Source organism: Pogona vitticeps, chromosome 6 (assembly GCF_051106095.1).
Source record: "Pogona vitticeps strain Pit_001003342236 chromosome 6, PviZW2.1, whole genome shotgun sequence".
Taxonomy (NCBI): domain Eukaryota; kingdom Metazoa; phylum Chordata; class Lepidosauria; order Squamata; family Agamidae; genus Pogona; species Pogona vitticeps.
The window spans coordinates 31,747,120-31,775,022 of record NC_135788.1 but is presented as its reverse complement, the minus strand read 5'-3'; the positions used below and the strand labels follow the sequence as shown (position 1 = coordinate 31,775,022).

Sequence of the window (27,903 nt, the reverse complement as noted above, 5' to 3'; positions counted from 1 at the left end):
AGACCCAACACCAAGAAAAAAGTCAAATCATTTCTTGGGTTGGTGGGCTACTACAGAAAGTTCATCCCGAGGTTTAGCGAGATTGCGGCTCCGCTGACCGATCTGACGAGGAAGAAGACTGATGACAGCATCCCGTGGACCAGCGACTGTGAGGCGGCGTTCCAGAGGTTGAAGGAGGCGCTCGTCCAGTATCCAGTGCTGCGTGCTCCAGACTTCGACCGGGAGTTCATCGTCTACACCGATGCGTCTAACAGCGGGGTAGGAGCAGTTCTGTGCCAGGAGGATGAGAATGGTGACCAGCATCCAGTGTCCTACCTGAGTAGGAAACTTCAAAAAGGTGAGAGACATTTGGCAACCGTGGAGAAGGAGTGTTTGGCCATAGTCTACGCGATCCAGAAGGCCAAGCCTTACATCTGGGGAAGACATTTTGTTCTGTGTACTGACCATTCACCACTGCAATGGTTAAAGACAATGAAAACCCACAATAGCAAACTTATGAGGTGGGCTTTAAATCTACAAGACTATGACTTTGAAGTGAAGGTGGTCAGAGGGTCAGTGAACTGTGTTGCTGACGCCTTGTCAAGAAGACCTGAAGAATGAAGACGGCGAAAGAAACATGGACTATGTATATATTTTGGTGAACAAAAAGTTAAATGTACCTGTTTTTTGAACTTGGTTTGTATGAATAAAGGTAAATTGATGTAATGTATATGGTAAATGTTTAAATGCCTAATTGATATGGTTATCTTAGAATGTAAGCGTAAGTAAGTATGATATGGTATGTATAACTGTTTTGTGTGTTTTATTCAGGTTGTTTTTTGGGAAAAAGCACCTTAGCTTTCCCCCTACAAAACAACTTATAAAGAGGGGAGGTGTTACATACAGCACTGATGTTACCTGTCTGTCATGGGTTTGGAGGGAAAGTTCCATCCTATGGGGAGTGGAAGGCGGGACATCAGGAGGAGGGGCTGTACTGTATATATATGTGATGCGTGTGTGGAGAAGTAGGAGACGCTGGGATGTGAAGAAGCAGCAGCTGGGAAGAAGAAGCTGGTGTGGGAGTCTGTGTGTCAGACAGGGTACTACTGTGTGTCAGTACCAACCTGATAGGTTCAGGTGTCTGTATGGTTAGCCAGAACTGATAGGTTCAGGGTCTGTGCTTCAAGTTAAGGGTTCTGTGTGAACCAAACTGTATGCATGTATGAATGAGACTAAGCCACGTTACTATATCTTATTCACCTGATCATTTTATTTTCCCTGTGTGTTGTTTTAAATAAATCTTATTCTTTTATTTGTTGAAAATCCATCCCTGGTCTGTGTGACTTCTTATAGGGAATGGTTGGTGGCAGCTTAGTTAACGTGTGGCAGATCCCAGTAGGTCTGGGTTTGTCACAGCACCTACTCAGAGGCAGCAATGCAGCTTTGCACTGTATCTGAGTGAGTGCTCACCAGAGGAACAGGAGCTGGGAAGCTATGGTGCCCGCAGAACAGCTATGCAACTGGAGGGCGAAACCAGCACCAGTTGCTGAACTGGCAGTTCATGCCTATCTCTAATGCTGAGCACTTGCCCTCCTCAGCAACTGCTGTATCTATTCATAGGACTATTGGTAACTTTAAGTTATCCAGGTCTGTGGCCAACAAACTAAATTCATTGTTCTAATTCACACAAAAGTATCCTTCGAATGTAGGATATAATATCCTAGACCTCAGAAGAATTTTACACAGAAATTTCACATTCACACTGAATGGTGGTTTGCATGTCCATTCTGTCTCCATTTCTCTCATTTCCAGTGTTTGTTTCATTTCATGTTTCTTCTGCCCTTTCGTCTTTTTCCTTTCTTCCTTTGTTTCTTTTTTCTCTTTATTTCTTTGTTTTAAATTGCTAGTCTATGCTGATTATGACCCATATACTGTGGCAGGAGTTTGTAACGACCATGGCAAGACGTACGCCCTATATGCCATCACTGTTCGCCGTCGAACTCCCGGTGGTGATGAAGTATGGAAGACTTATCGTCGCTATAGTGATTTCCATGACTTCCATATGAGGATCACTGAACAGGTAGTGTGTGAAATTAAAATGCATAGAGAAATCTTCCATTACTGTGATGAATCATGGGCCATATACAGAATGAGCCAAAACAGAGTTTAAATACGATCTGAAGAGAAGCCAGATACTCTGGATTCTCTTCAGATCATATTTAAACTCTGTTTTGATCAACTTTCCTTGTGCTGATGATCTGGCAGAAGTTGAAGGCCCATTTCTCATAAACAGTGGAGAACAAGAAGTGTTTCTTGACAGTGGCCAAAATCCTGTTGCTTAGGTATGCTGATGGAATTTACAGTGGCAAATTGCTGCTGTTGAATGAGTACCCATGTGGATTCTATACACTAAACCATCCAACTGGTATACAATGAGGAATCCATTCTTAATTATTAGCAACTTGCTGTTGTGAGTTATGCCATTTTCATTCAGCAGGATTTGGGCCAATGTTGATTCAGAATTGAATGTGTAGTTTCAGACAAATGTCCCTGCACACAAAAAGTTTGTTCCATGTATGGGAAAAGAGCATGCTGAGCAGGTAGCTGGGTTAGAAGTCTTTTTTGTGTCATTTGTTTTTCTGTGTGTAGAAACTTCCCAAGCCTGGATGGATAACTCAGTGGTTTAGGTATATGAGCCAGAGGCTGGAAGTTTGATTCACCAAATATAGAATTGCAGCCTTAGCTGTCAGTAAGAGATAGAAAGGGTCATATCTGCAGTGGCCCAGAAATGTCTTGTCAAGTGGACAAATGGCAATTCAGCTATAAATGTTGTATAGATATATATATATATTTTAAAAAAATAACTATTTACCTGTTTTTATAGTTTGAAAATCTAGCAAATCTGTTGAAACTTCCGGGTAAAAAAACATTCAATAATATGGATAAGGATTTTTTGGAAAAAAGGAAGAAGGATTTGAATGCATATTTGCAGGTATGGGTTCATATTCAAGTTTTTCATTAATAATGCCTATTTCCTCATGCTCCTCACCATTTGCTGTCTTGAAAAGTGCAATGATGTTCATAGTTCAGTAAAGTTGATAGCTTTGCCAATGTGATTTTTCATTTGGATTCTAGCTATTAAATAGAAGAGCTAATAACAGTAGTAGATGAGATGAGCAGCAGCATTATAAGTAGATTAAAATTTCTCATATAATTTTAGCTGCACTGTGTTAGTATAATGTTTTAAAATGATTTACCAAAAATAACATTCTTCTTGAATGGTAAGTGAACTCACTTGCATCTCTTACTTCTCAGCTTTTGCTAGCTCCTGAAGTGATGAAAGCTTATCCAGCTTTAGCTCACTATGTGTATGACTTCTTGGAAAACAAAGCTTACAGCAAAGGGAAGGGAGATTTTGCTCGGAAGGTAAGAATTGTATCTGCTGTCTAGCAGGCCTTGGCAATGGATGCAATACAACTGTTTTATATATACTGGTATTTGCAAGTAATGTTGTTTAAGTCGTGTTACATAATTAATGCACAAATAGTCACTTGGTATAATGAGTTTGAATAATGAGAACATTTGGAAACAGCAGCATGTATCTTTTTGCCAAAGAAACTAAACTATCAGAATAGACTCCTTTGCAATACAAAAGGTCTAAAATACATTTCTGAAGCTGCTATTGATGCTAAAATGATTCTAGCATTTTGAAAACAAATCCTTCCTTTTTATCTACCCTACAATCCTCTGCCCATTTCAGGCACCATATGCTTCATGACCTCCATTCACCTGCTCAAAAAGAGAATGCATGTCTACCTCTAAGAGTGCATTTTGAGGCTTTTTCATATCAAAGAACCAGGAGAACAAAGCACAAAACATTTGGAGACAGGGAGGGCTTCATCAAAACTTGTTCAGAATATTTCCTTTGCAGATCTCTGCATGTACAATTGTCCATTTTGTCTTGACATTCCTTTTTAACAGTTAGGTACATATCGTGGTGATATTATTCAAGCATGTAATTTGAGTTTGTACTAAAATAGGTGTGTCTAAAATTGATCAGTAGCCCAAAACTGAATAATTTGGTTGTTCTGGAATTCTTTTCTTGAATAAAGCAATCAAATTAGCATCTAACTATGATATGGTAAGTGTGCATTTCCTCTCTGATTGTTTCTCTGTCATTCCACAAGGTATGGTTTTCCTGCTTGGCACAGAAGAAGACAGTTTTCCCTAGAAAGTCTTGAAGATTTTCAAGCTCTTAAGTATACTGTCTTTTCAAAACTGTCTTTTCTGCCACATACAACAGGCAGATTTTAAATCCAAGTATGCAGTTGTTTGTGAAACAAATTTCTGTCTATGACCCCTACCAGGAAATCCATTGTAGGAACTTCACAAATATCAAATAGATGAGGAGACAGTGATTTTATTTATTTCCAAGGACATCTTGTGTAGTTAACTATATAAGAACTCAAAAACATTGGTAAGACCACAACAAAATTAATAGTTAGAAATAATCAGTAGCAGCAAGCATCAAACCCCATTAAATCTAGGGAAATCAGCAGTGTTTTTTCTTCTGGCAGATAAGCAGAAGAAGGGTGTTCCATAGGTGAAATGCTATGATCACAAATAGCCTTCCTAATCATTTTTCATCACAAGAAGATACCATGAGTAGATAAAATCACTCAGCCAGATTGAAGCTCATGAAGAAACTCTTAACGGTTGGGAGATTTGAGAACAATGAAAAGAAATTGTTTTTCAAATTCCTGGTCCCAGGTTATATAGGATTTTAGGGCCAAAATCCAATTGGGTAGTTATATTAGCATAAGAGAAAAGGCACAACTTGCCACTAATTAATGAATTATTGCTTGGATATCTCATTGCATACCAGTCTATTGTCTTGGCATGCAGCCAGGAGTCTAATCAGGAATTTGTTAATTAACAGCCTTTGTGGTTGCATGTTACACCATTTCCCTCATGCCAGTGTAACAATGTAACAGAATTTTAGCCAGCACTTATAATAGTTTGAAGATATTTCCTGATGGTGATTGGAGTTATCAAAATATTAGCATAGTACAAAAACTAATTGGCAATGCAGCACCTGTATTTTGTACCAGTTGTAGGTTCCAAACAAGCGTTGAAGTCAGCCCCACATAGAACTCATTTTCATACTTGAACAAAAATGCTATCAGGGCAGGAATGACATGCCGTATTTCTTACTAAATAGTAAAATGTAAACATAAAGGAAAGTGTTTATGTCAAAAGAAGCAGTGTTTTTTTTGTAAACATGGAAACAAAGGAAACAGGAGTTTCCTAGTCAAACTCTTGACTAACTAGCATTATGTAGGTTTAAAAAAGTGGAATAATACATTATGATAAACATTGGACTCTCACAAAAAGCAAGATGCCCACATTGTTTTTGTTCTGTTTATGATACATAGTAGAAACTACTTTTATTGTGATAATATGACACAATATGGTAGCCTGTCATGTCCCAGAATTTTTGACCAATGTGAGAGGCAAATGTATGATGTCAATGTCATGATCTCCTCTGAAGTCGAGGATGAGCCAACAAGGTGCCAGCATGCCCCCCCTTAACATGCTCAGTGAGATCGATCCCTATTGAACAGGGCGCAAACAATTGATCAGCTATGCCTGTTCTCCATATTCCTTTCCACCCTTGATATCTTATAGGTACCTCAGCCACTGGCAGGGTAATTATTTCTGACTCTACCCCCTTAACTGTCAGGCTTTCACCTTTCAATATGTACTCTGGAGGGATTATGTCTGGATGGCACAAAGTAACTTGAGAGCACGAGTCTTTCAGAGCCATAAATTTCATCTCATTTACATAAAGGCTATCTCCAGAACTTTTAAAAAGCTCCTGGTTGGTTTCAGTTAGATAGCAATGGAGGATCTCAGCTTCAGGCAGTTGTTCTGCTTGCTGTTCATGACTCTCTGCCCTAGCTGTACTTGTATTAGGCGTTACTGTTTTGCCCTTCTCTGAGGTAACTTTGTTTTGCTGCACATAGTACACTGATTTAGGCTTGAGCAAATTGCCTTTTTGCCCATCCCCCTTTAGCTTTAGCACATTGTAAAATGAAATGGCCTTTCTCTCCACATCTGAAACAAGATCCAAGGCTTTTATCTCCCTCCCCTTCCTAGTTCTTGTATTTAGGCTGGCTCAGTTCTGTGGGCTTGCCTACAAAATGGCTGCCACCTGCCTGTTGGTTCTTGAGTTAACCTTTGGGATCTTTTTTACTGTCATCCCAGTTTTCCTTCCCACTTTTACCTCAGAAAAACTTGGGTTTTGAATATGTGAAATAAAATCTGCAACCCCCTCCAGCTTCTTTAACGTCTTTGGACTTTTTATCCCACACTAGGTACCTCAGGTCTCCAGGTAGAAGTGAATAGAACTGCTCTAGCCCCATGATGTTCCTAATATCTTGTACCGTTTCACCTCTTTTCTGTTGAAGCCATTTGTCAAGATACTTGGTCAAGTTTGCCCCTAGTTGAGAATAGGATTCTTCAGGGTTTTTTTGTCAGGGCTCTGAACTTCTGTCTTAAATGCTCAGCATTGATGCCAAACTACGAGAATACCAACTTTTTGAATTCTTCAAAATCCCTCTCTAAATCCAATGGCATCTGGGTGTATATATCTGCTAACTCGCCACTTATTTGGGACCTCATCACAATCATACTGTACGTTCTGATCCCCTCACTTCAAAATCTTCACACGCACACTCAAAATAAAATAATAAAAGATTCAGGATCATCACCCTTTCTAAATACGAGGAATCTTTTAAGGTCTGCCTTGACAAATGTCTTTCTTCAGAAGCAGAATTATTATTATTATTAGTCTTGGCTGTCAGCTCCAACCTCCTTAGTTCAAATGACATCCTTTCCTTTTCCAGAGCCATCTTCTCCATCTCTATATCTCGCTGTCTTTCCTCAGCTCTAGCTTTAATTTCTAGCTGTTTTAGCTGGAATTCCTGTTCCTTCTCTAATTTCCATTTTCTGAATTCTATAGAGTCTTTCCCCCTTGAGGTTTCCATTTCCCCCTCTAATTACTCCTTGAGTTCCTTCCCACTCCTGATCTGAGGCATCTGAAACCTCAGGAGGCAACTCTGCCGCCTTTTTCCCCCGTGTGGAAGGCATGTTTATTTATTTAAGCTTCTGGTTTAATTTACAAGCCTCAGATTTAAAAGGAACACTTTTTTCCAGTGAGTTAGACTCTCTGTAATATAGTTGCTTCCCTGCTAGCATTCACTGTTAAAATACTCTGTTTAGATCTCTGGCTCCCAACCAGGCCTTTGGCACGAGACAAAGTTTCTCCCTGCTTCTAGCCACCAAAATAAACAGAAATATTAGCTTTAACCAGTTCCAGCTTTTGCTGTTTTGAAACACCTCAGCTTCTCTGACCTTGGCCTCCGCTTTGTCCCCTCAAAGCTGTCTCCTTTGAGCTCAGGACAAGCTAGTCAACTGGTCCTTTTCCTGCTTGAGGTAAACTTTTTCCAGAAATGGTTTCCTCAGAGCCTATTCCTACCTTAGTCCCCCGATCTGAGTTTAGGAGTTTCCCCACTAAGCTTTTCACCCTGAAAAGCTCTAGGGATTTACCCACTCTGTCCACTTCAGATCCCCTGACTAAAGTACATTTTCCCACTCTGGGAACCTTTCTGTTCTTAGGCGTCACTGGATTAAATTTGATCCCGTCACTGGACATCACTTTGTCACAATCTCCTCTGAAGTCCCTATCTCCCCCAGGCCTTCACGAGGTTCTCGCTATTCTTTCTTCTTCGCTGCCACCAGATATTAATGCTCTAATATCAATTGAGTATGGAGGCAAGTGTGCTGTTAAAAATTTAAGTATTTTATTTAATCCGGAAAGTTAATAAACAATAAGTATTCATAGGATAAATTACAGGCTGCCAATCACTTATAGTTGATTTGGATCGGATATAACTTCAAAACTCTTTTAACACTCTGCTTCAATTTACACTCTTACAGATCTCTAACTCACTCTTCAGTCACTTTTTATCTACACACAGTCTCTCTCAGACTCCATCCACCAGTCTTTTTATCCTGCTCCCTCCCCCTGGCTCCGCCTTCTGTTCACTCATTGGCTCCTGCGTCAATGATCTGCGGTGACGGGCAGGTGAGGCCAGGACCATTCACTACAGTCAGGCTGTAGGTTAGTTTTATTGATGGCCACGTTATAATTGTAATAGTGTTATTCACTGCTGCTATCTTGAACAGCAGTGCTCCTTGAGAAGCTGTAGTATTAAAAGCATAATACAGTGGTGCCTCGCATAGCGAATGCTTCGCTATGCGATGAAACCGCACAACGATGGGTCCCGGGCCATCGCTGGAGCGTTCGCTCAGCGATGGCCCCTATGGGCTTTTTTCGCTATGCGATGATCGCGCGGACGCGATCAAAGCATAGCGAACAGCTGATCGGCGGTTCCAAAATGGCTGCCGCTAAAACAAAATGGCGACCGCTGTTTTGCCTCGCTAACGAGGCATCCAAAATGGCCGCTGCAATGGAGAAAACTCACAGAACGGTGAGTTTTAAGTCCATAGGAACGTATTAAATCAGTTTTAATACGTTCCTATGGGCTTTTTTGTTTCACTTAACGATGGATTCGCTGAGCGAGGGTTAATCCGGAACGGATTAACCTCGCTAAGCGAGGCACCACTGTAGTTTAAACTATTATTGGAATACTATTAAACATTCACTACTAAAATGGTAATAGTTTTCTATTAACTGTACTTTATTTTGGCCTTTAAGAATAAAATAATGTTTCATAAATTAACATTTGTCAACTTTAAGATCCTTCTCAGTATCCTCAGTACTTCATGTGCAAACTTTAATAGACTAGTAGTTTTTGCTATCTTCCCCCTCTTTCCCTGTTTATTTCCTGTTGCAGTCCCTTACACTTAAAAACAAACAAATAAACCAATGCCTGCTCCTAAGAGTCAAGATGGAGATCTTCTGGATCAGTGTAGGCTGAAGCAGGAGGGGGAGAATCTGAGGCATTCCCTTGTACTAGTGGAGGTATCTTATGCACATGTAAGGGATCCTTTGACTCCCTTTCATTAATATTATTTAACAGCCTTTAATGAAGTATTTTGCATAGTAACATAAAAGGCAACCTATGTCCTGAGAAATTTGCTTTCCGAAGTGTTGGTTTAGGTGGAGATAAGGAGTCAGTCTTTGGATGATTTTCCTCTCAGTTCCAACTGTCAGCGTGTTTAAATAAAACACACAATGTGCTTAGCTTTGTGACTGAGATTTGCAAAGTAAACAGTTTGAAGTAATGGTTTTGTATTCCTGCTTTCCAAAACAGTGTGAGATTTTCAACACACATTATTGGATGACTGTCATAAACTCATAGATTTATGCAATCGTGGTAAATGTTTTCCTCTTCAGATGGACACATTTGTAAATCCACTGCGTAACTCTATGAGAAATGTTTCAAATGCTGTCAAGTCCTTTCCTGACAGCTTCACAGAGGGGATGACTAAAATGTCAGACAACATGGGCAAAATATCAGAAAGACTGGGACAAGATATAAAGCAATCATTTTTCAAGGTAAGAGTGTACTGAAGTAATACAAAACATAATCTATTCCATTTTGGGCTGCCTCGTTTAAACTACTAAGAATGGAGTAGACAGTGTTGGGCAGCAATACTTTAATGGTGTTGGCTTGTTTTATTTGGAAGGCTAAAAATAAAGCAGATTATCCAAGGAGAGAGTAGAGTTGTAGACCACTTTACTGAATTTATTCTAAATTCTGGTTTAAAGTATTTAGGAAAGCCCACTGTAAAGTTACAGAACATCTTGCTGACAGTAGCTTTCATCATATAGAAATCTGTCATAGGCACTTAGCACTCTTTCTTGGCCTCTCTAATCTTTTGGATGAGTGATGTTCTGTATTCTGCTTGATGTCATGTGTCAGCTAATGGTGCAGGGAAAACAGAAGGTATATGTCCTGATTTTTTTAAAAAACTTGCAATTTCCTCACCCCCCCCCCAAAAAAAATACTTTGAGCTATAAAAAGAGAAAAAAAATTGTCCCCTCAAAAATCAGAAAACTATCCTATGGAGTAGTATACAGTTATCTGGAAGAAAAAAATCCTTTTAATTAGATTATGTCCTTATGATTGGCTATGTGATCCCTTTGAATTTATAAATCTGCCTTCATGCAGGTAAGCAAGAAGGAGCAAGATTAGGGAAGGGAAAGAATGTTGAGAGGAAGCAAGAGAAAACTAGCATAAGAATTGTTGTGTGTCAACTACACAGGTAACCACATGCAATACTAGATAATAACAGTTGAAGTGTGGGTAATTATTAAAGCACTCAAAAAGACCCATCATATGCTATTACATCTGTAAAAGAATTTCCTTAGATAAAAGTCATATAATTCCAAGATTCTAGTGGTTCCTTTGTGCAATTTCAATATCAAGTGGGAAGCTGGAATCATTCCAAACCTATTTTATTCTGGTTATTGTTCTTCTAGAATTTCATTTGTTAATTTGCTGTTGCTGCATTTAATCCAGCAGGATTTGCAATTAGGAAGTGGTAGAAATTTGTCTCAGAATTAAAAAGGTTATGCTGTAGTAGGTGTTGACTTCAGTCTCTTTGTGTTTGTGTGTGCGTGTGTGTATTCATATGTTCTCTTACACTTAGTGTTTGACAACCTTAGGCCATTTTTTTATAGCTAGTATACATTCTTATATTCTTTTGCTTTTCTAAGACTGCAGCAGGAATGATTGTGCCATGTAATGAGGTAGATTTTTTCCCCCAAAACTGTAGAAAACCTCTGATGCTGATGTCCACTATTTTAGGGTTGGTGATTACCAAATATACATACCCTGCAGGTTCAGACTTCTTATCCTTTGTCACAGAATTTCAGAACAGTCTCAGTAGTCTTTGCTCCAGTCTCAAATATTGCTGCCTTTGTAGACCTTACTAAATTACCAAAAAATAAGGATTTATATGAACATGACCTCCCACCATCACTTTCTACTGCATTTCCACTTATTTGGCTTCAGTGCACATATGATTTTCTGCCTGTGCAGAGGCTGCCCTATTCACTTCAGTATTAGTAAAATACTGTGGGTTTAGTGCCTCAGGTGCGAGCACTTCCATGCTGATCGATACAAATGAAGTAGCCCTGGCTTCCATTGAATTCTGTATATGCACAAGAAATGCTGGATGGGGCATGTTTGATGCAAGGTTTTTTTCCCTCCATTTTTGCCTGTGACCTTGCTTTCATCAATCTCCCTCCCCACCCTCGAATTAAATATACTTACTCCATTTAGCCTCTCCATTGCTAACCCAACTTCTTCCCTATCCACACATGTATGCATCTATGTAAAAGCAGAATGTTTAAATTTAAGATGTGTGCATTTAAAATAAAATCAAGCAAGATGCATGCCACTTACAAATCAAAATATTCCAGTTTTTCTCTTCCCCTTTTCCTTTCTGCCATCATTTGTATTGCATAATGATAAGACTGTAATCTCACTCATTAGAGTGTTACTTTTCACAAAGTGCATTTGTATAGCAGAAATAGCATATATAGCAAGGAGCATTTCCCTTTGAAAGTGGACAAAATGCAGTCTGAAAATGCCAACTAAACAATGTTTTGTGCTTCAGAATAACCTTGAGTAAGAACATTTTAGAAGTATAAAATACTTCTATCTTAAAATTTCTATGAAATTAAGTTAGTTATTCTTGTTCTGTCATCATAGTTGATAAATAAAGCTTTCAGAATATATTGTAGGTCACTAATTGAGATAACAAATCAGAATATAGAGTAAGATAGTTTTTCTGTCATCTTTATTTATTTATTTGATCTGTCTGTTTAAATATTCACAATATCTTAATTTGTGGTGTTATTAGTCCTTAGTTTCAATTAAGTATTTGAGCATGAGTCTGGGTTTAAATTATTTTAATTGTATCATGTAAAATTCATTACAAACACATTTTTTAATTTAAGGTCTAGAACTTTATGGCTTTGTAAATAATTTTTTTCCACCATTTCCTACATCAACACTTTTCTGGAGTTTAGGAGCCTCCTTTAATGCAAAAGACCTACGTTGATCCTAAACACTGCCGTGTTGCAGCACATCTTGATGACAATGTGAGTCTGTTGTTTCCCTATTTTAAGTTGAACTTAACATGGATCTTGAAATACTTTATTGTTTATTAAGGCATGCCTCGTATCAGTCTGTTAAGAAACTGGCCTTCGGAAACAAAAGCTATTTGCCATATTGTTTAAGAGGCTAGATTTTAAGATATGCAGTCCCCTTAGATATGCAGAACTTATATTGTGGTTCTCAATCTGTGTATAGTTATTCAAATACAACATTTATATTCCTTTATATGAAGCACATAATTTTACTAGTTTTGCTAATTATGTGTGTAAAAATATGAATACTCTGACTAATATGCGTTTTTTATCTTTAATGAGGATAGAAACAGTGATTATATGCAAATTTGCCATGGTCATATATCTGCACCTGTTCTAAACTTCAGAATTTTTCCTTGGTACATCAAAGCCTTCCACTTGATTTTTCCCTATACAGATTGCTACTGTGACTTCAGCAAAATGACTTTTGCCCCCAGCCACATGATACATTTCATGATATGCATATTTAAAAAATATTATGGAAGTTACCCATCAGTATATTTATGTTATTTATGTAGCTGAAATCGTCAGATTGCCAATATGGCACTATAAATGTGTACATAGGTAAAATTATGTTTATAAAATATAGAAGTATATTTGTGTTGGTCTACTTCAAGAAGCGGAGTGAGGAGTCTAATGGCACCTTGAAGGCTGGCATATGTTCCATGATCGCTACCCATTTCGTTAAATCTGAATTTAGTTGGGAACATGGTACAGTGGTGCCTCGACTTACGACCATAATCTGTTCCAGAAGATGGGCATAACTCTAAATGGTCATATGTTGAAGCACCATTTCCCATAGGAATGTATTTGAACGTGGTTAATCTGTTCCAGCATTAAAAAAAAACAACCCCCTCAAATTAAAAAAACACCCCCCACACACAGCCAGCCCCATCGGAAAACAATGGGACTGAAAATCAAATTAAAAAAACAACCCCTACACACAGCCAGCCCCATCGGAACATGAGGGGGCTGAAAAACAAATAAAAAAAACCACCACCACCCACACAGCCAGTCCCATCGGAACACGATGGGGCTGAAAAAAACAAATTAAAAAAAGTACCCCACATGCATAGCCAGCCCCATCGGAATGCGATGGGGCTGGGGAAAAAAACAAAACACACACCAAACCACATCACAGCACAGAAACATAACCCCCCCAACCCAAACCCACCCTGAAAAACAAAGTAAATGTACTTACTCAGGAGCAGAAAGCAGCACCAGGCAGTCTGAAGCCTCCTCCAACACACACACTCTAACCTTTGGGGTGAAAGAGCTACAAATAAGCTCTTCGTTGACCAACAGTTAGTACTCTAAATTGAAGCTCCAGCTGCAAGTCGAAGCAAAGCACTGTATAGGGGTGTGCTGTTATAGTTTTATTCTGTTCAGTTTGCCTTTCAGAGACTAAACTGGTAGGAGTATGGGAGAGTCAAGCTGTTACAAAATGAATATGATTTAACATGTACATTCCTGAAATGAAAATAATTTTTCATTTCTGTGGTTGGTTAATTGCCTCTCTAGAATGGTAATAGCTAAGTAAATGGTAAATTTCTGGCAAATGGTTCAGTGCTCCATGTTAGAGGGAGGTAGTTTTTCTGCTTAATGAACAATAGGTGTTATGTATTTTGTATTATAAGGTCTCTTTTCCTTGCAAAATATGCATCACAGGGTTAGTGGATCTTCTGAAGCAGCATGGGAGGTGATGTGTTGGGCTGCAGGAACAAGAGAGAAACTGTAAAGATTCCTACCACAATCAGAAGGAGGCAATCTGGTGCATTACAGACTAGTCCATCCGCTAAAGAGTACTGCTGGCTCTAATCCAGTCTTTGCTTGAGCAGAAGGATCCCTATTTATTTTTTGCACAAAGTAGTATCCTCATATTTGTGGTGGTTCTGACTAAAATTGCTGAACTTGTCAAAAAAGATGATCTCATTGCCTTTTATATAATAATGATGTTGATTATGATCTTTTCACCCCATTTTACTAGGTGGATGATAATGTCCCTCTTAAAATAATGCTGCTACTAATGGATGAAATCTTCGACCTGAAGGAGAGAAATCAATGGTTACGAAGAAATATCAAAAATTTGCTTCAGCAGCTGATTAGAGCAATGCATGGATATACAATAAATAAGTACTGTGTTCATTTTTTAAATTCTTAAAAATCTGAGTATTATGTGTAATGCATGTGAAAGCTATTCTTTCCATTTTAGGTACTAATATATATTTTTAAAAGGCTGATGCAGTTTTAATAAGTCATTTTCATACTTGTGGTCCTAGACAGAATGACTACCTGATACTTCCCTTTCCTCTACTCCCTAGTTACTAATGAGTGATGAGAGAAGATGAGTGAGTTGTCTGACTTGGTGTTTTTTATCTTTATGGTTGCCAACTTATGGTGTTGGCCCCACACAGTTATTTGCCTCGCTGACTTTCTTTTTTCCTGTTGGGGTACAAGTTGTGGTTTTCTTGTTGCTTTTCTTCCTCTGTTTGATGTTGCACTTAATAACTTAGTGAAAGCACAGCAACTTTTGTCCTTGCTGAGTCAGTGTGGTGTACTAAGTATCTAGAATCCTATTTCTTATTCCCACCAGCAGTAATTTAAATGATGTAAATCACTGTGGCACAACTCATTAGTCAAGAAGTTGGGGTTTGTATTTCTCATCATGCACCAAGACATCTGATTGATATGTGATGAGAAAAAACACACCTTGACTTCTGAACTAATGGTCATTTGCTGCTGCAATTCATATCATTTGATTTATCCCACCATATGTAAATAATAGGATTTTGGCCAGCATGTTGGATCTTGCTCATTCTCTCAAGAATCTTGTATTTCATCTTGAAACAGATGAACTGTCTTTGAAAAGTTACACCTTTGAAATATCATTGCAACTTCAGAATAAGTTGAAAAACATAAAGGTCTTCATCATGGTGTCCATGTATGCACACATAAAGGTTCTGCCCCTGTGCAGAACTCACTTTGAAAAGTTCCAGAGCCTCAAAAACGAAAGTGCCTCTGTGCCTGTACTGAACAAGCACAGCCCTACTTTCCTTAGTCCTTTTTTGGCCCCTACTGTAACAGCATGCAAAGGTCTGCTCTGGAGCCTCTGCCCCACTCACTATCATTTTTCAATATGCCTTCTGCCTTCTTTTTCCCTTTTTTCTTCCTTTCTTCTCCTTTTTACCCTAAAAAAAGAGTGTTTAGTCCCTTCCCCATCTTTGCCACTCCCCCTTACTTAGCTATTTATGGCTTCTGCTTTAATGTAGAAGTGTGCCACTTGTGACAGAAAGATCCCCCAATCTGACGGATATGATATTTGCCTGTTTTGTCTGGAAGAAAACCATCTGGTCCAGTCATATAGAATATGTAAATGTTTTATTGCCCTTACACTTAAAAATCGCCAGTCTTGGCTTTGATCTTTCCTTTGGGAACAGTCCCTTTGAGCTATGGATCCCCCTATTAAGACAAATCCAAGCCCTCAAATGGACCAGTCAACTTTACCCGAAAAAGCCCCGGAATCGAAGCCCAGTCCTTTGTCCTCCTTGAAATCACCATCAAAGTCAATGAAGAAATTGATGGAGCATGGCAGTTGAAAACAACTGGCAGCCTCCAATATTGAGGCAACAAAAAGGAAGAAGAAACAGTAACCTGTGGATGCCGGTGCTGTTGTGGCTACCTCAGATCCTCAGCTACCCATCTGAGAGCCTACCTCTGGTCCCATTGCTGGCACCCAATACATGGTCTTGATCTCAGAGGGTGAACATTTGAGTCCCTGTGTGCAGAGTGTTGCTGCCTTAGCAAGAGCACCCTCTCCTTTGCAGGAGCAATTCTCACCTCTGCCATCTGAAGATGGGCAAATGTCAAAATCAAGTTCCTTCTTTGTTACCCAGTGATCTCCGCAACTGGGGCAACATGAAAGGGAGGCAAGGAGGCCCAGATGGTGATTGATCTCACGATCTCTGTCACACCAATAACAACCATGCTACTCGCAGTCCCCTTCAACAGGCTCTCAATACCATGAGGATGCTTATTACGCTCCCTTCTTTTGTCCCCCTCGTTTCATGTATGGGGATATGGGATGGCCATCCCAGTCGTGCAAGAGTTGATATTGATCCAGAGAGCGGAGCAGGTCTTGATTGTGTGTGCACGCTTACCCTTGCTCTTGAGAAGCCTATGTTACCAACCCTTGAGACTGTTCTTCCTGAGGATATGAGCACTGCCATGACTCCCATACCCACCAGAAGTCTCAAAATCGATCTCAGTTTCCACACTGATCCACTAATCCAGGCATGGGCAAAGTGCGGCCCAAGGGCCACATACAGCCCGCGAGCCACTCCTGTCCGGCCCCCGGACAGTTTTGAACATCAAAACCATTCATAGCTTTTTGTCTAAAGTTGATCAGTTGCTGATTTTTAATATACCGCAAAAAAACTCTTTAGTATTTGTGATTAAAAAGTTTAAAATAAAAAAAATCATAACATCACTGTTTCATTTTATTTTTAAGTATAGTTCGGCCCCCCGAACACAGTTCAGATTTTTCATGTGGCCCACCTATAGAAATTAATTGCCCACCCCTGCACTAATTTGTGCCTTCCATGTGGACAACAACCGGGATCTCCCCAGTCATCCTTTCATGGCTTGATTCTTCAACCTGCCTCATCATTAGTCCTTCCACTTCTTGATACAGATGCTCCACTTACCTCACAATTACCGCACAGCTCCCACCATCTGCTGGCAACAGCTTCGATCCCCTTAGGGGATCCATGATTTGGGGACAGCTCCGCCAACTCCACAGGAGAAGTGGGCAAGGACTCTGTTCATGCTCCGGGATCTTCACCCACTTCTGACGTTCTGGATGATGCTTCACTCTCCCCTTCAGAAGACCTCTTATAATGACCTGATAGAATGGCAAAATCATTACAGCTGCCTGTCTTCAAGCCGGTACCACCAGCCAAGGATGCGGTCTTCACCTATGTCCATAAGAAAACAAATATTCCTGTTGAAATGGCAGTGCTCAAGACCCTGACAAACCTTATCAGCCAGTCCTGGCAGAAGCCTTCCTAGGTTCTGCCAATATCTCACAGAATCAAAATATTTTAGAGGGTTCAACAGGACAAAGCTAGGTTCCTGATCAAACATCCCATATGGAATTCTGTCATTGTACAGATGGCCCAAATGAGTTCTAAGGGCTCCTCCAAACAACAAGGAAAGCTGTAAACTAGATCTACTTGCTCGTAAGGTTTAATCATCAGCAGTGCTCCATATGGACATTGCCAACTACCAGGTCATGATGGGCACCTACCACCAGTTCATATGGAAAAAGTTTCAAACCCCTATTTCAGCCTTGTCTCTAGACAAGAAGTCTTTGGTCATCTCTTTTCAGCAGGAGGTGTATGCTCTTGCCAGACAGCAAATCCACTCCACCTGAAATGTGGCAGACTGTATGGCTAAGAGCATGACAGCAAGCATCACTTTTCACCAGCATACATTGCTGCACTCAGTAGGCCTCTCAGACAACTCCAGATCCCAAATATAAGACATCTCCTTCAATGGAGACAGTCTCTTCAGTGACAAAACTGACTATTTCATGCAGGACCTCCATAAAAAGAAGACAGGTGCAAGGAAAATTGATATCAACTCATACCTCCCAACAACCTCTCACTTCTGTCCTCACGGAAAAAGGTCCCATCCATACTCTAACTACAACTCTCCATCAGAATGATCCAAGGCATTTGACCAATCCAACCACCAATGCTTCACTCCTGCCTCTTCTTCCACTAACTACAAACAGACCATTCTCCCTAAGATAATGGACAGAAAATTCTGACAACAGTTTTCATGTGTCCCAGCCCAATCTGGACGCCTCTATGTTCTATCCACCATCACATTCCTCAGGAGTAACAGACATACAGTTGGCACTGTTTATCTACATTTGGGAATCCATCCCTTGGATGCCTGGGTTCCCAGTATCATAGCCCATGGATACACCATAGAATTTTTGTCCCTTCTACCCAAAGGCCATATTTGATGCACCACCCCTCCGCCGTCCTTCGGGATGAAATCAGACACTCATGAAGAAAGGAGCCATCTCAAGAGTGCCTTCCCATCACACATCTGCTAACTTTTCTCCCGGTATTTTACATTTCTGGATGGTGACCTTACAGTCCATTCTCCCCCTTTTCCAATGGGGAGATTGATTTGCATCCAAAGACCTTCATGATTTGTACTTCCATATCTCAGTTCAACCAGAGCATTGTCATTTCCTCAACTTCTTTGTCGACCAACAAACAAAAAGTTTCTAAAGGGCCTTCACAACACTTAGCCAGATGCGCACCCTTCACAGAACCTCTGGTCCATATCATTGGTCCTCTCCCAGTTCACCAAACATCCCTTCAAATCACTGGCTACAACAGATCTCCGCCTTTTGTCTCTAAATGGGATGCCAAGGCACTCCAAGTGGCCCTCACGTCAGCGTGTCGGACTGTGGAGTTCACAGCTCTCAGATGTTACTCACCATGCACCATATTTTGCTGCAACAAGGTTTTCTCCACACCAACATTACCTTCCTCCTTAAGGTGGTGTCCCACTTTCACATGTCTCAACTTATCATACTACCTGCTTTCTATCTGTCTCCGCAGAATGGTCCCTCCATTTCTTGGATGTCTGGTGAGCACTAGCCTTCTATCTAGACAGGACAAAAGATTGTAGACAGATGACTAAACTTGTTATCTACTAGGCCCCCAATGGTTCTCCAAGTGGATCTCCCTAGCCATCACCTTGACATGTGAACTTGCAAACAAGCCCCCTCCTCAGGCTTTCAATGGCCACTCTACTAGGGGAAGCTCCTCATCTACTGCTTTTATGTGAGGTGTCGACATCCAGAAGATCTTTTGGTTCAAGCCCTTATCAGTTGTCACACATTAGAGACTAGATCTCAGGGCTCAGAAAGACTCTGCTTTTGGTAGGGCTGCACTATCCTCTATTCTGGCGTAATTCCCACCTCGAAACTTTGGCTTGTTAATCACCCCTCTGTTTGCATACATGGATACCACAACGAAGAAGACTTGGTTACTTACATAATTATGTTTCTTCGAGTGGTGATCCATGTATCCACACATCCCGCCTACCTCCCCTCTTGTTTCACCCTTCCTATTTTTTCTAGCGGTGGACAATTTGGACTGAGAAGAGTGGAGCCACACTTGCGCGATAAAAGCAAAGAGGCATTTTCGTTTCTGGAACTTTCTGAAGTGGGATGTGTGCTGGCACAGAACCTCTCTGTGTGGATACATGGTTCACCACTCAAAGAACTATAATTATGCAAGTAACAAAGTCATTCTGGATTTTCTCCTATCCAAAATTGAGTTCAATATAGGCACCTTCGTATTAAAGTATAGGTCCTGCCATTCTCATCTTTTGACTACTTTCTCATCAAAGATTTACTTGTATTGATTTTGAAAAATGCAGTGGGTTTGATACAGACTAAGTCAATTAAGCTTAAGCACCATTGTTTTGAGGGGAACGTGGTGGCGCTGTGGGTTAAACCTCAGAAGCCTCTGTGCTGCATGGTCGGAAGACCAGCAGTCGTAAGATCGAATCCACATGGTGGAGTGAGCTCCCATCGCTTGTTCCAGCCAACCTAGCAGTTCGAAAGCATGTAAAAATGCAAGTAGATAAATAGGTACCACCTCAGTGGGAAGGTAATGGCATTTCATGTCTAGTCGCACTGGCCATGTGACCATGGAAACTGTCTTCGGACAAACACTAGATCCATGGCTTGGAAACAGGGATGAGAACCGCTCCCTAGAGTCAGACACGACTGGACAAATTGTCAAGGGAAACCTTTACCTTAACCTACCATTGTTTTGTTGTGAATTAGAAGAAACTAAAGGCCCCCTTTTCTCATTTATTGCATTCAGAGCTAGGCTCTTTTCTTCATTTCAGAAAAATAGTTGATCATGTAGATTGGATGACCTCTCCTGAACAAGTAGCAGATGCAGTTAAACGGTTCAGGTATGTTCTGTATGGTGTTCAAAGAAATACTACTTTTCCTGACAACATGGACTGCTGTACATTAGATCCCTTTATGGTTAACCATTTTTAAAAACTGCTTCTCACAAAGGATTATTTTTAAGTATATTAAGCTACCTGAGATATTGTATACTTCTCCCCCAACAAACAAACAAACAAACAAACAAACAAACAAACAAACAAACAAACAAACAAACAAACAAACAAACAAACACTTCCACATTCTATTTAATGTATACAATTGGACTTTCTTGTTTCAAAGAGTTACAGGAAGGCAGGCTTGAAGTGGGATTTAATAGTGTCCAGTTCTCCTACTTTAGTTAGTTAATTGTGTAGTTCTGACTTGAACTACCACAATCCTTTCTGTAGCAACACTGAACTGAAACTATGATAGCATTAAGTATTTTCAACTTTCCTGTTCTTTTTACTAATGAGTCAAAGCCTTACTCACCTGGTTTGTTTTGGTTGGATTAATAATCTCTTGTATGTTCTGGGCCTGGAGTAACTTTAGTGGAACTGAGGGTTTTTCAGATTGACCAGAAACTCAGAGGCTACACTCCAAGAACATGTGGTCAAAATGGACAGATGCATAGCTGAACTGACTAAATATCTTTTTAAATTCAATGTTTTATTTAAAAATTCTACTAAATAATATTATTTTTATTTATTGAATGATAAACTCAATAAATGATATGATTTGAAATGATATGAAATAAAGTATTTGTGTCCCCCCCCCCCAGTATAGGGGCTTATATAAGCTGTCTACCACTGGTGCCAAATATTTTGTAAACCTGGGGTCTGAAAATACACTCAGATTAATCTAGAGAAGTCATGAATATTGACATTTTGAAATACCAGCCGATCTTTGCATGTATAAATTGTGTTTGATACGCAGCATTGTTCGCTGATGATAAGTATAACATGATTTTCATTTTAACCAGTAAATTTGTCTGCTTACAGAGATGCCTTTTGGCCAAATGGCATTTTAGCTGAGGCTGTTCCTCGCAGAGACAGTGCCATCAAGATGCGAACACGAATTGCTGGAAAAACAAAATTACTGGGGATAATGCCAGGTTTGTGAAATGTATTAAGCTAATTGCCCTGTGAGCTGAAATAAGAAATGCTTTCAGCCACAAAAACTGAATTTTAAAGGAGTGGAGCCTTGTATAGCTGTGTCTGAATATTGTATTAGGAGTCAAGCTGAGAAACCTTAGTTACATAAGGTAACACTCTTCCTTGTCATCTGATGTTTTGATGTTTTACATAGTTACATTTATCCATAATTGCATAAATGGTACAAAAATGGTAGGGACCTAACAAAAGCAGAAGACATTAAGAAGAGGTGGTAAGAATACACAGAGGAATTATATCAGAAAGAGTTGGATGTCCGGGACAACCCATATAGTGTGGTTGCTGACCTAGAGCCAGACATCCTGGAGAGTGAAGTCAAGTGGGCCTTAGAAAGCATGGTTATCAACAAGGCCAGTGGAGGTGATGGCATTCCAGTGGAACTATTTAAAATCTTAAAAGATGACGTTGTTAAGGTGCTACACTCAATATGGCAACAAGTTTGGAAAGCTCAGCAGTGGCCAAAGGATTGGATCAGTCTACATCCCAATCCCAAAGAAGAGCACTGCCAAAGAATGCTCCGACTACTGTACAATTGCACTCATTTCACATGCTAGCAAGATTATGCTCAAAATTCTATAAAGTAAGCTTCAGCAGTATGTGGACCAAGAACTCCCAGAAGTACATGCTGGATTTCGAAGGGGCAGAGGAACTTGAGACCAAATTGCTAACATGCTCTGGATTATGGAGAAAGCCAGAGAGTTCCAGAAAAACATCTACTTCTGCTTCATTGACTACACAAAAGCCTTTGACTGTGTGTGGACCACAGCAAGCTATGGCAAGTTCTTGAAGAAATGGGAGTGCCTGACCATCTTGTCTATCTCCTGAGAAATCTATATGTGGAACAGGAAGCAACAGTTAGAACTGGATATGGAACAACTGACTGCTTCAAAATTGAGAAAGAAGTACAACAAGGCTGGATATTGTCCCCCTGTTTATTTAACTTATATGCAGAATACATCATGCGAAAGGATGGACTGGAAGAATCCCAAACCGGAATTAAGATTGCTGGAAGAAATATCGACAACCTCCGATATGCAGATGATACCACTCTGATGGCAGAAAATGAGGAGTTAAAGAACCTCATAATGAGGGTGAAAGAGGAGAGTGCAAAAATGGTCTGAGGCTCAGCATAAAAAAACTAAGATCATGGCCACCAGACCCATCACCTCCTGGCAAATAGAAGGGGGAGATATGGAGGCAGTGACAGATTTTACTTTCTTGAGCTCCATGATCACTGTAGATAGTGACAATAGCCACGAAATTAAAAGATGCCTGCTTCTTGGGAGGAAACTAATGACAAATCTCGACAGCATCTTGAAAAGCAGAGACATCACCTTGCTGACAAAAGTTCACATAATACAAGCTATGGTTTTTCCAGTAGCGATGTATGGAAGTAGAGCTGGACCATAAAGAAGGGTGACCGCTGAAGAATTGATGCTTTTGAATTGTGGTGCTGGAGGAGACTTCTGAGAGTACCCTGGACTGCAAAGAGAACAAACCTATCCATTCTGAAGGAAATCAACCCTGGGTGCTCACTGGAAGGACAGATCCTGAAGCTGAGACTCCAATACTTTGGCCATCTCATGAGAAGAGAAGACTCCTTGGAAAAGACCTTGATGTTGGGAAAGTGTGAAGGCAAGAGAAGGGGACGACAGAGGACGAGATGTTTGGACAGTGTCATCAAATCTACCAACATGAATTTGTCCAAACTCCGGGAGGTAGTGGAAGACAGGAGGGCCTGGTGTGCTCTGGTCCATGGGGTCACAAAGAGTTGGACACGACTAAACAACAACAACAATAATAATTGCATAATTAATTTCACAGTAACAAGGGTTACCACAAGCCAGAATTGACTTGATGGCACTCATTTAATTATTAACTATTGATATAAATGAAATTTTTACTTAACAACTATATTTTGTGATTTATCTAGATGAGTTGAAGCATATTCTTGGTGCTGAGACAACAAGGAAAGGCATTCTCCGAGTCTTTGAAATGTTTCAGCATACTCAACTAAATAAGCGTCTGGTTTATGTCTTTCTGGAAGGCTTCTTGGAAACCTTATTTCCCGTATATGGATTTCCTGATCTCTTCAAAAAACTGCATTCAGGCTCAAAGCAGATGCAGCGATACATGCATAGACTACAATCTACACAAGCGCCTTTTTTACAGAAAAGGTGACACTCCAAACAATTATATTGGTATTCATTTGCCCAGAACTTGGGCAGTTCTCTGGGGCTTAAAACTCTCATGCTGTTATTTCTGCACCAGTCTTTTAGTGTCACATATTAGATTATTAATGCATCCATAAAGGTTGTGGTTCTTCTCATCCTTCATCTCTAATGCAACCACTACCATGAACTGGGTTCATGTGTCTTAAATGATTTGGTGCATCTTCATGCAACACTGAGAAGAATACTGGCCCACTCTGTAAGAATGTCTGTTGCTTCCACTCCTGACAGAATCTATGAATGCCAGCAATGAAAAGTGCTAGACTGTGTCCATTGAGAGATAAGTAAAGCACAACTGTGATGATAGCAATGGAGGATCTGGCTGCTTTACTTGGAACTGGGAGATTGTGCAATGTGAGAAGCAGGTGCAATTTGATTTTGCATTATGTCTGTTGATGTTTGTAGGGCTCAGTTGGTAGCTTGAAACAGGTTGAGCTAGCAGAAAGAGGAGTCTTCTGGAACAAAGAGAACTGTTGTTAATTTCCCTCAAGCTATATTGTCCAGCTAAAGGTTGAGGTAATAATGATGGCTTTTGCACACAATTTCACCTTCCTGGATTTTTTTAAAAAATTCTTGAATAAATTATTTTGTTTGGGGTTATCATTCAGTGAGATCGGGTAGAAATACAGAAAAATAGATGTTGGTTTGATTTATTCTTTTGGGAGGTGTCTTGTTTTGTTGTTTAATTATAGTCCTTCTAGTCTGCATATATTAAGGGAGAAGCCTGAAAATAGCACTTAGCCAAGAAAATAGCACTTAGCCAATCAAGGGCTTGCCACATTTATTTATTAGGGGACCGTGGGGCTAAGGAAGGAAGATTATTTAATATACAGTGCTCTTGATATTAACAACCTATTTTAAAAGAATTGTACCATTTGCTATTAAAAGGCACCCTAAATAATGATCACTTCGAGTGGTAAACTGCAAAAGTAACTTTGTTTCTTACTGACACATCATATGGTCTTCATTGAACAGTCAAATGCAAACAGTTGCAAATTCCTGAATGCACCATAGTGTATATATGAAAATAAAAAAACACAACTACAATATTTTTTTAAATAATGACCTTTTTTATTTTTTTGAATAATGTAAAATTTTAATAAACCTCTTCTACACAAAAAGCCCCTGTCTATCCTCTTTACTTCCAACCATAATGTCTAACTGAGAACAAAGTAATGATTGAATACAGTTTGTTTAACCTCAATTTATTTTCGATTTAACATCTCTTCCCCCCCCCCCTTGATAAACATTTCCCATCACTAAGGAATTTTAGTGAATTGGTAGAGTGCACAATTAATGCAATGATATGAAGCATGCTTTTGGAAGAAACTCTGATATTAATTAGCCAGGTTAATTTCCATATGTTTTGTATTTGATTCTAACTGCAGCATCAAAAAATTTTTGACACTAAAGGCTTTCTGCTGAGTAACTTGGATCCAGGATAAAATAGTTGACACCTGGTAGGATCTAAAGGGGAGTAGCCAAGAGGAGCATTTGTTTTAAAACCTACAGAGTGTTCCTCCAACACTCTTTTTCTTGCTATAGAATTTACTCAGTACTGGATATCTGAAATAGAGAATTTTACATCCATTACACTAAAAGCTTGTGTTAAAGTGCAATTGTTTTGTTTTGTCTCTACTGATCAACAAATAATATATATGTGTGTGTTTAATCCGTTACTAATACCACAGTAGTGGAAAATAACAAGCATGAAGTATCAGTTCATGCAGAATATTTAAATCCTTCCACCTAGAAAGATAGCATGCCAGGAAAAAGTATTCTAGCCAAGCTTTTACTCAACATGTTAGCTTGTTACATGCAGGTGTTTTGTTTTCCTATTGAGGGTTTTTCAAACTGAGCCTCCACCTGCTATTTCAAGTCATCGGATATGCATAGATTCTCTACGACAACTAGCCCTATTTCATTTCGAAATGTCCATGTGTTTCAACTCAGTTGTAAAACATCATCATCTGCATGGTACCTTGGATACAAGAAATGTGGCAGGCCTAAATAAAAGTCATAGTGGAGCCCTAATGTATGGTTTTCGTTTGAATTAATACATCTAGATTACTTAATTTACAGTATTCTTGAGTCAGAATTGTTAGTGGTCAGTGGTCAGCATTTCTATTAGCCATTAGGATGCTACACAACTGCTGAATTCTTAAATTGACTGTGTACCTGTAAAATCTTGGTTTAATGAAACACAAGATATAGCTTATTTTATAACTCTTGACAAACACAGGATTTTGTCATCTGTATTTAACTGCAATATGTGCCTGCAAACAGAAGCCATCCTTTGTATGTCTCTTCCTGATGCTCACATTACCCATTCACATTTTATAAACTGTGGCCCCTGTCTCATTTGCATCCTTTAAAGTACACCCCTGAACTGATTGTGTAAATACAGCACACAAATAGCCAGGTATTCCCTGGTCTGAGAATGCTGTGACCAGCCTCTGAAAATAAATGTGCCATTGTCTAAGAAAATAAACTTAGCCTTAATTAAAGAGAATGAACATAAGGTGGAATATTTCATATGGTTCATCCTCAAGCTTCTGCCTCTGGTGTTTGCTATAACTAAACAATTCATTTTAAATGCTATCAGAATGTGTAACAGTTTTAAAAAGTGAAATATGAATTCCACAATCTGAATTTTAATTTTAGTGCAATATTTCCATGTAATGCATGTTGATTTGAAAAACTGTTTAAAAAAAGTACATTTTTAAGGTTTTGAGATCAAGAGTAAACTGTCTTAACCAACAATGTATATTCTGTTACTGCTGCTGTGTTGGCTTATCTAAAGACTTGTTTTAAAAGTCTGGTTTGTCACTCCCTGTAAAGCTCTATTTCTCTGTGCTCAGATGAGCATGGTTCTTACATTACAAGAAGCAAAACCTAAAGAGCACATCTTAATACAGCTGTTAAAAATAACTTGTGCATATCATTGTACAGTATGTGTCAACTGTGTGCCTATGGTTCTATCAATATTTTCCCCATCTTCTTTAACAAAGAATGAAACAAATTTGGAATGCCATGGTCTCTCTCTCTTGGAACAGCTAAGAACTCTGAGTTTTTATTTGGAGTTTGCATTATGTTTGTCCAACAGAACAGCTTGGAAACATACACTAATAAAGTATTAACAAGACACCTTTGAGTTTGTCTTATTTACAGACTGCAGAATAATTTGTGCTAGAAGAATTAATAAAAATGAGGTTTAAAATATTTTCTGGAATAATTGAAGTAGTAAATATAATAGTAAGTGATTAATGTAAACACATCATTAGTAAACATAATGAGTTTCAACCCATGGTACACTTGCAATGCAACCATTATTAGATGATGGCTGAATGTAAATTATGCCTATGAAATAGTGATGACATCTGTGACAGAAGGCAAGTTTTGGTAGTTAAAAACATTCTGCTTCTGTCTTGTGGCTTTTCTCACTCCCATGTAATACTTTTCATTGTGTGGAAGCTATGGGAGTGGTGGGACAGAAGAAAGCTTTAGTTATTAAAATCTTTCCCTGCTGCTAACATCATTCAGCAGTGTCAGTTTTTTATAATTAAAGACTTACTTCCAATGGCACCCAAGGCTTCGAGACATTGAAAAAGATTACATGGGAGTCAGCAAAAATTGTAGAAGTAGGAAGTTTTTAATTGCCAAAAAAAACACTTCTACTGGCAATATAATCATCATTCTGCAGCTGTTAAGTTATAGAACATAATTTCATAATAGCAGACCTTCTGTGAAGTATTATACAAACATTTCCTTTAAGTCTTTCCTCTTCAGTTTTATTTTTACACCAGCTTGGTCTGCATGTCAGAACTTTTGTTTGTAATATATATATATATATATATATATATATATATATATATATATATATATATATATATATATATATATATGAAAATGCCATCTGTTTTGCATTCAACTTAGCAACTCTGTGATACCATGTTTTTAAGATGCCATTTGTCTCCCCCTGTGGATAGCATTAATTGTAGCTCACTTCTCCACACTTAGCTAGTGAAACTGGTCTCAGAGAGAAATGAGTTCATAAGAATCAGTTTTACATACAGTATTTAGAATACTATACTACTTCAAACAAATATTGTTGAAACTTGATAACTTGTGTACAAGATTGAAACTGTACACATAATTCGAACAATGTTATGAATGCTTGCTAATGAATGAGTGATAAGTTCTTTATGTCTTCTGAAACATTATATATTTAATCAGGTTTCCATTTCAATCTAACTCTACAGAAAGGACCAAACTTCCTGTACAGGATGTGAGATCCAACTTACTCTGTCACCCAGCATTAACTTGTACCACAAATTACTA

At 39.1% G+C, this 27,903-nt stretch overlaps 1 protein-coding gene across 4 annotated transcripts in view; it reads left to right on the top strand.

The window, feature by feature from the left end:
• The window catches only part of SNX13 (sorting nexin 13), a 104,459-nt gene extending 77,752 nt beyond the window's left edge, over nt 1-26,707 (top strand). The window contains exons 18-26 of one of the 4 annotated variants that reach the window (XM_078377168.1): nt 1,920-2,059; nt 2,864-2,971; nt 3,295-3,405; nt 9,404-9,565; nt 12,050-12,121; nt 14,157-14,302; nt 20,114-20,182; nt 21,161-21,273; nt 23,265-26,707. In XM_078377168.1, the coding sequence (XP_078233294.1) occupies nt 1,920-2,059; nt 2,864-2,971; nt 3,295-3,405; nt 9,404-9,565; nt 12,050-12,121; nt 14,157-14,302; nt 20,114-20,182; nt 21,161-21,273; nt 23,265-23,512 (1,169 nt within the window). In that variant the 3' untranslated portion in view covers nt 23,513-26,707. Of the gene's footprint in view, nt 1-1,886; nt 2,060-2,863; nt 2,972-3,294; nt 3,406-9,403; nt 9,566-12,049; nt 12,122-14,156; nt 14,303-20,113; nt 20,183-21,160; nt 21,274-23,264 lie in introns of all 4 variants that reach the window. The other 3 variants (XM_020781413.3, XM_078377170.1, XM_078377169.1) reach the window with 3 other exon arrangements.
• The last annotated feature ends 1,196 nt before the right edge of the window (nt 26,708-27,903 follow it).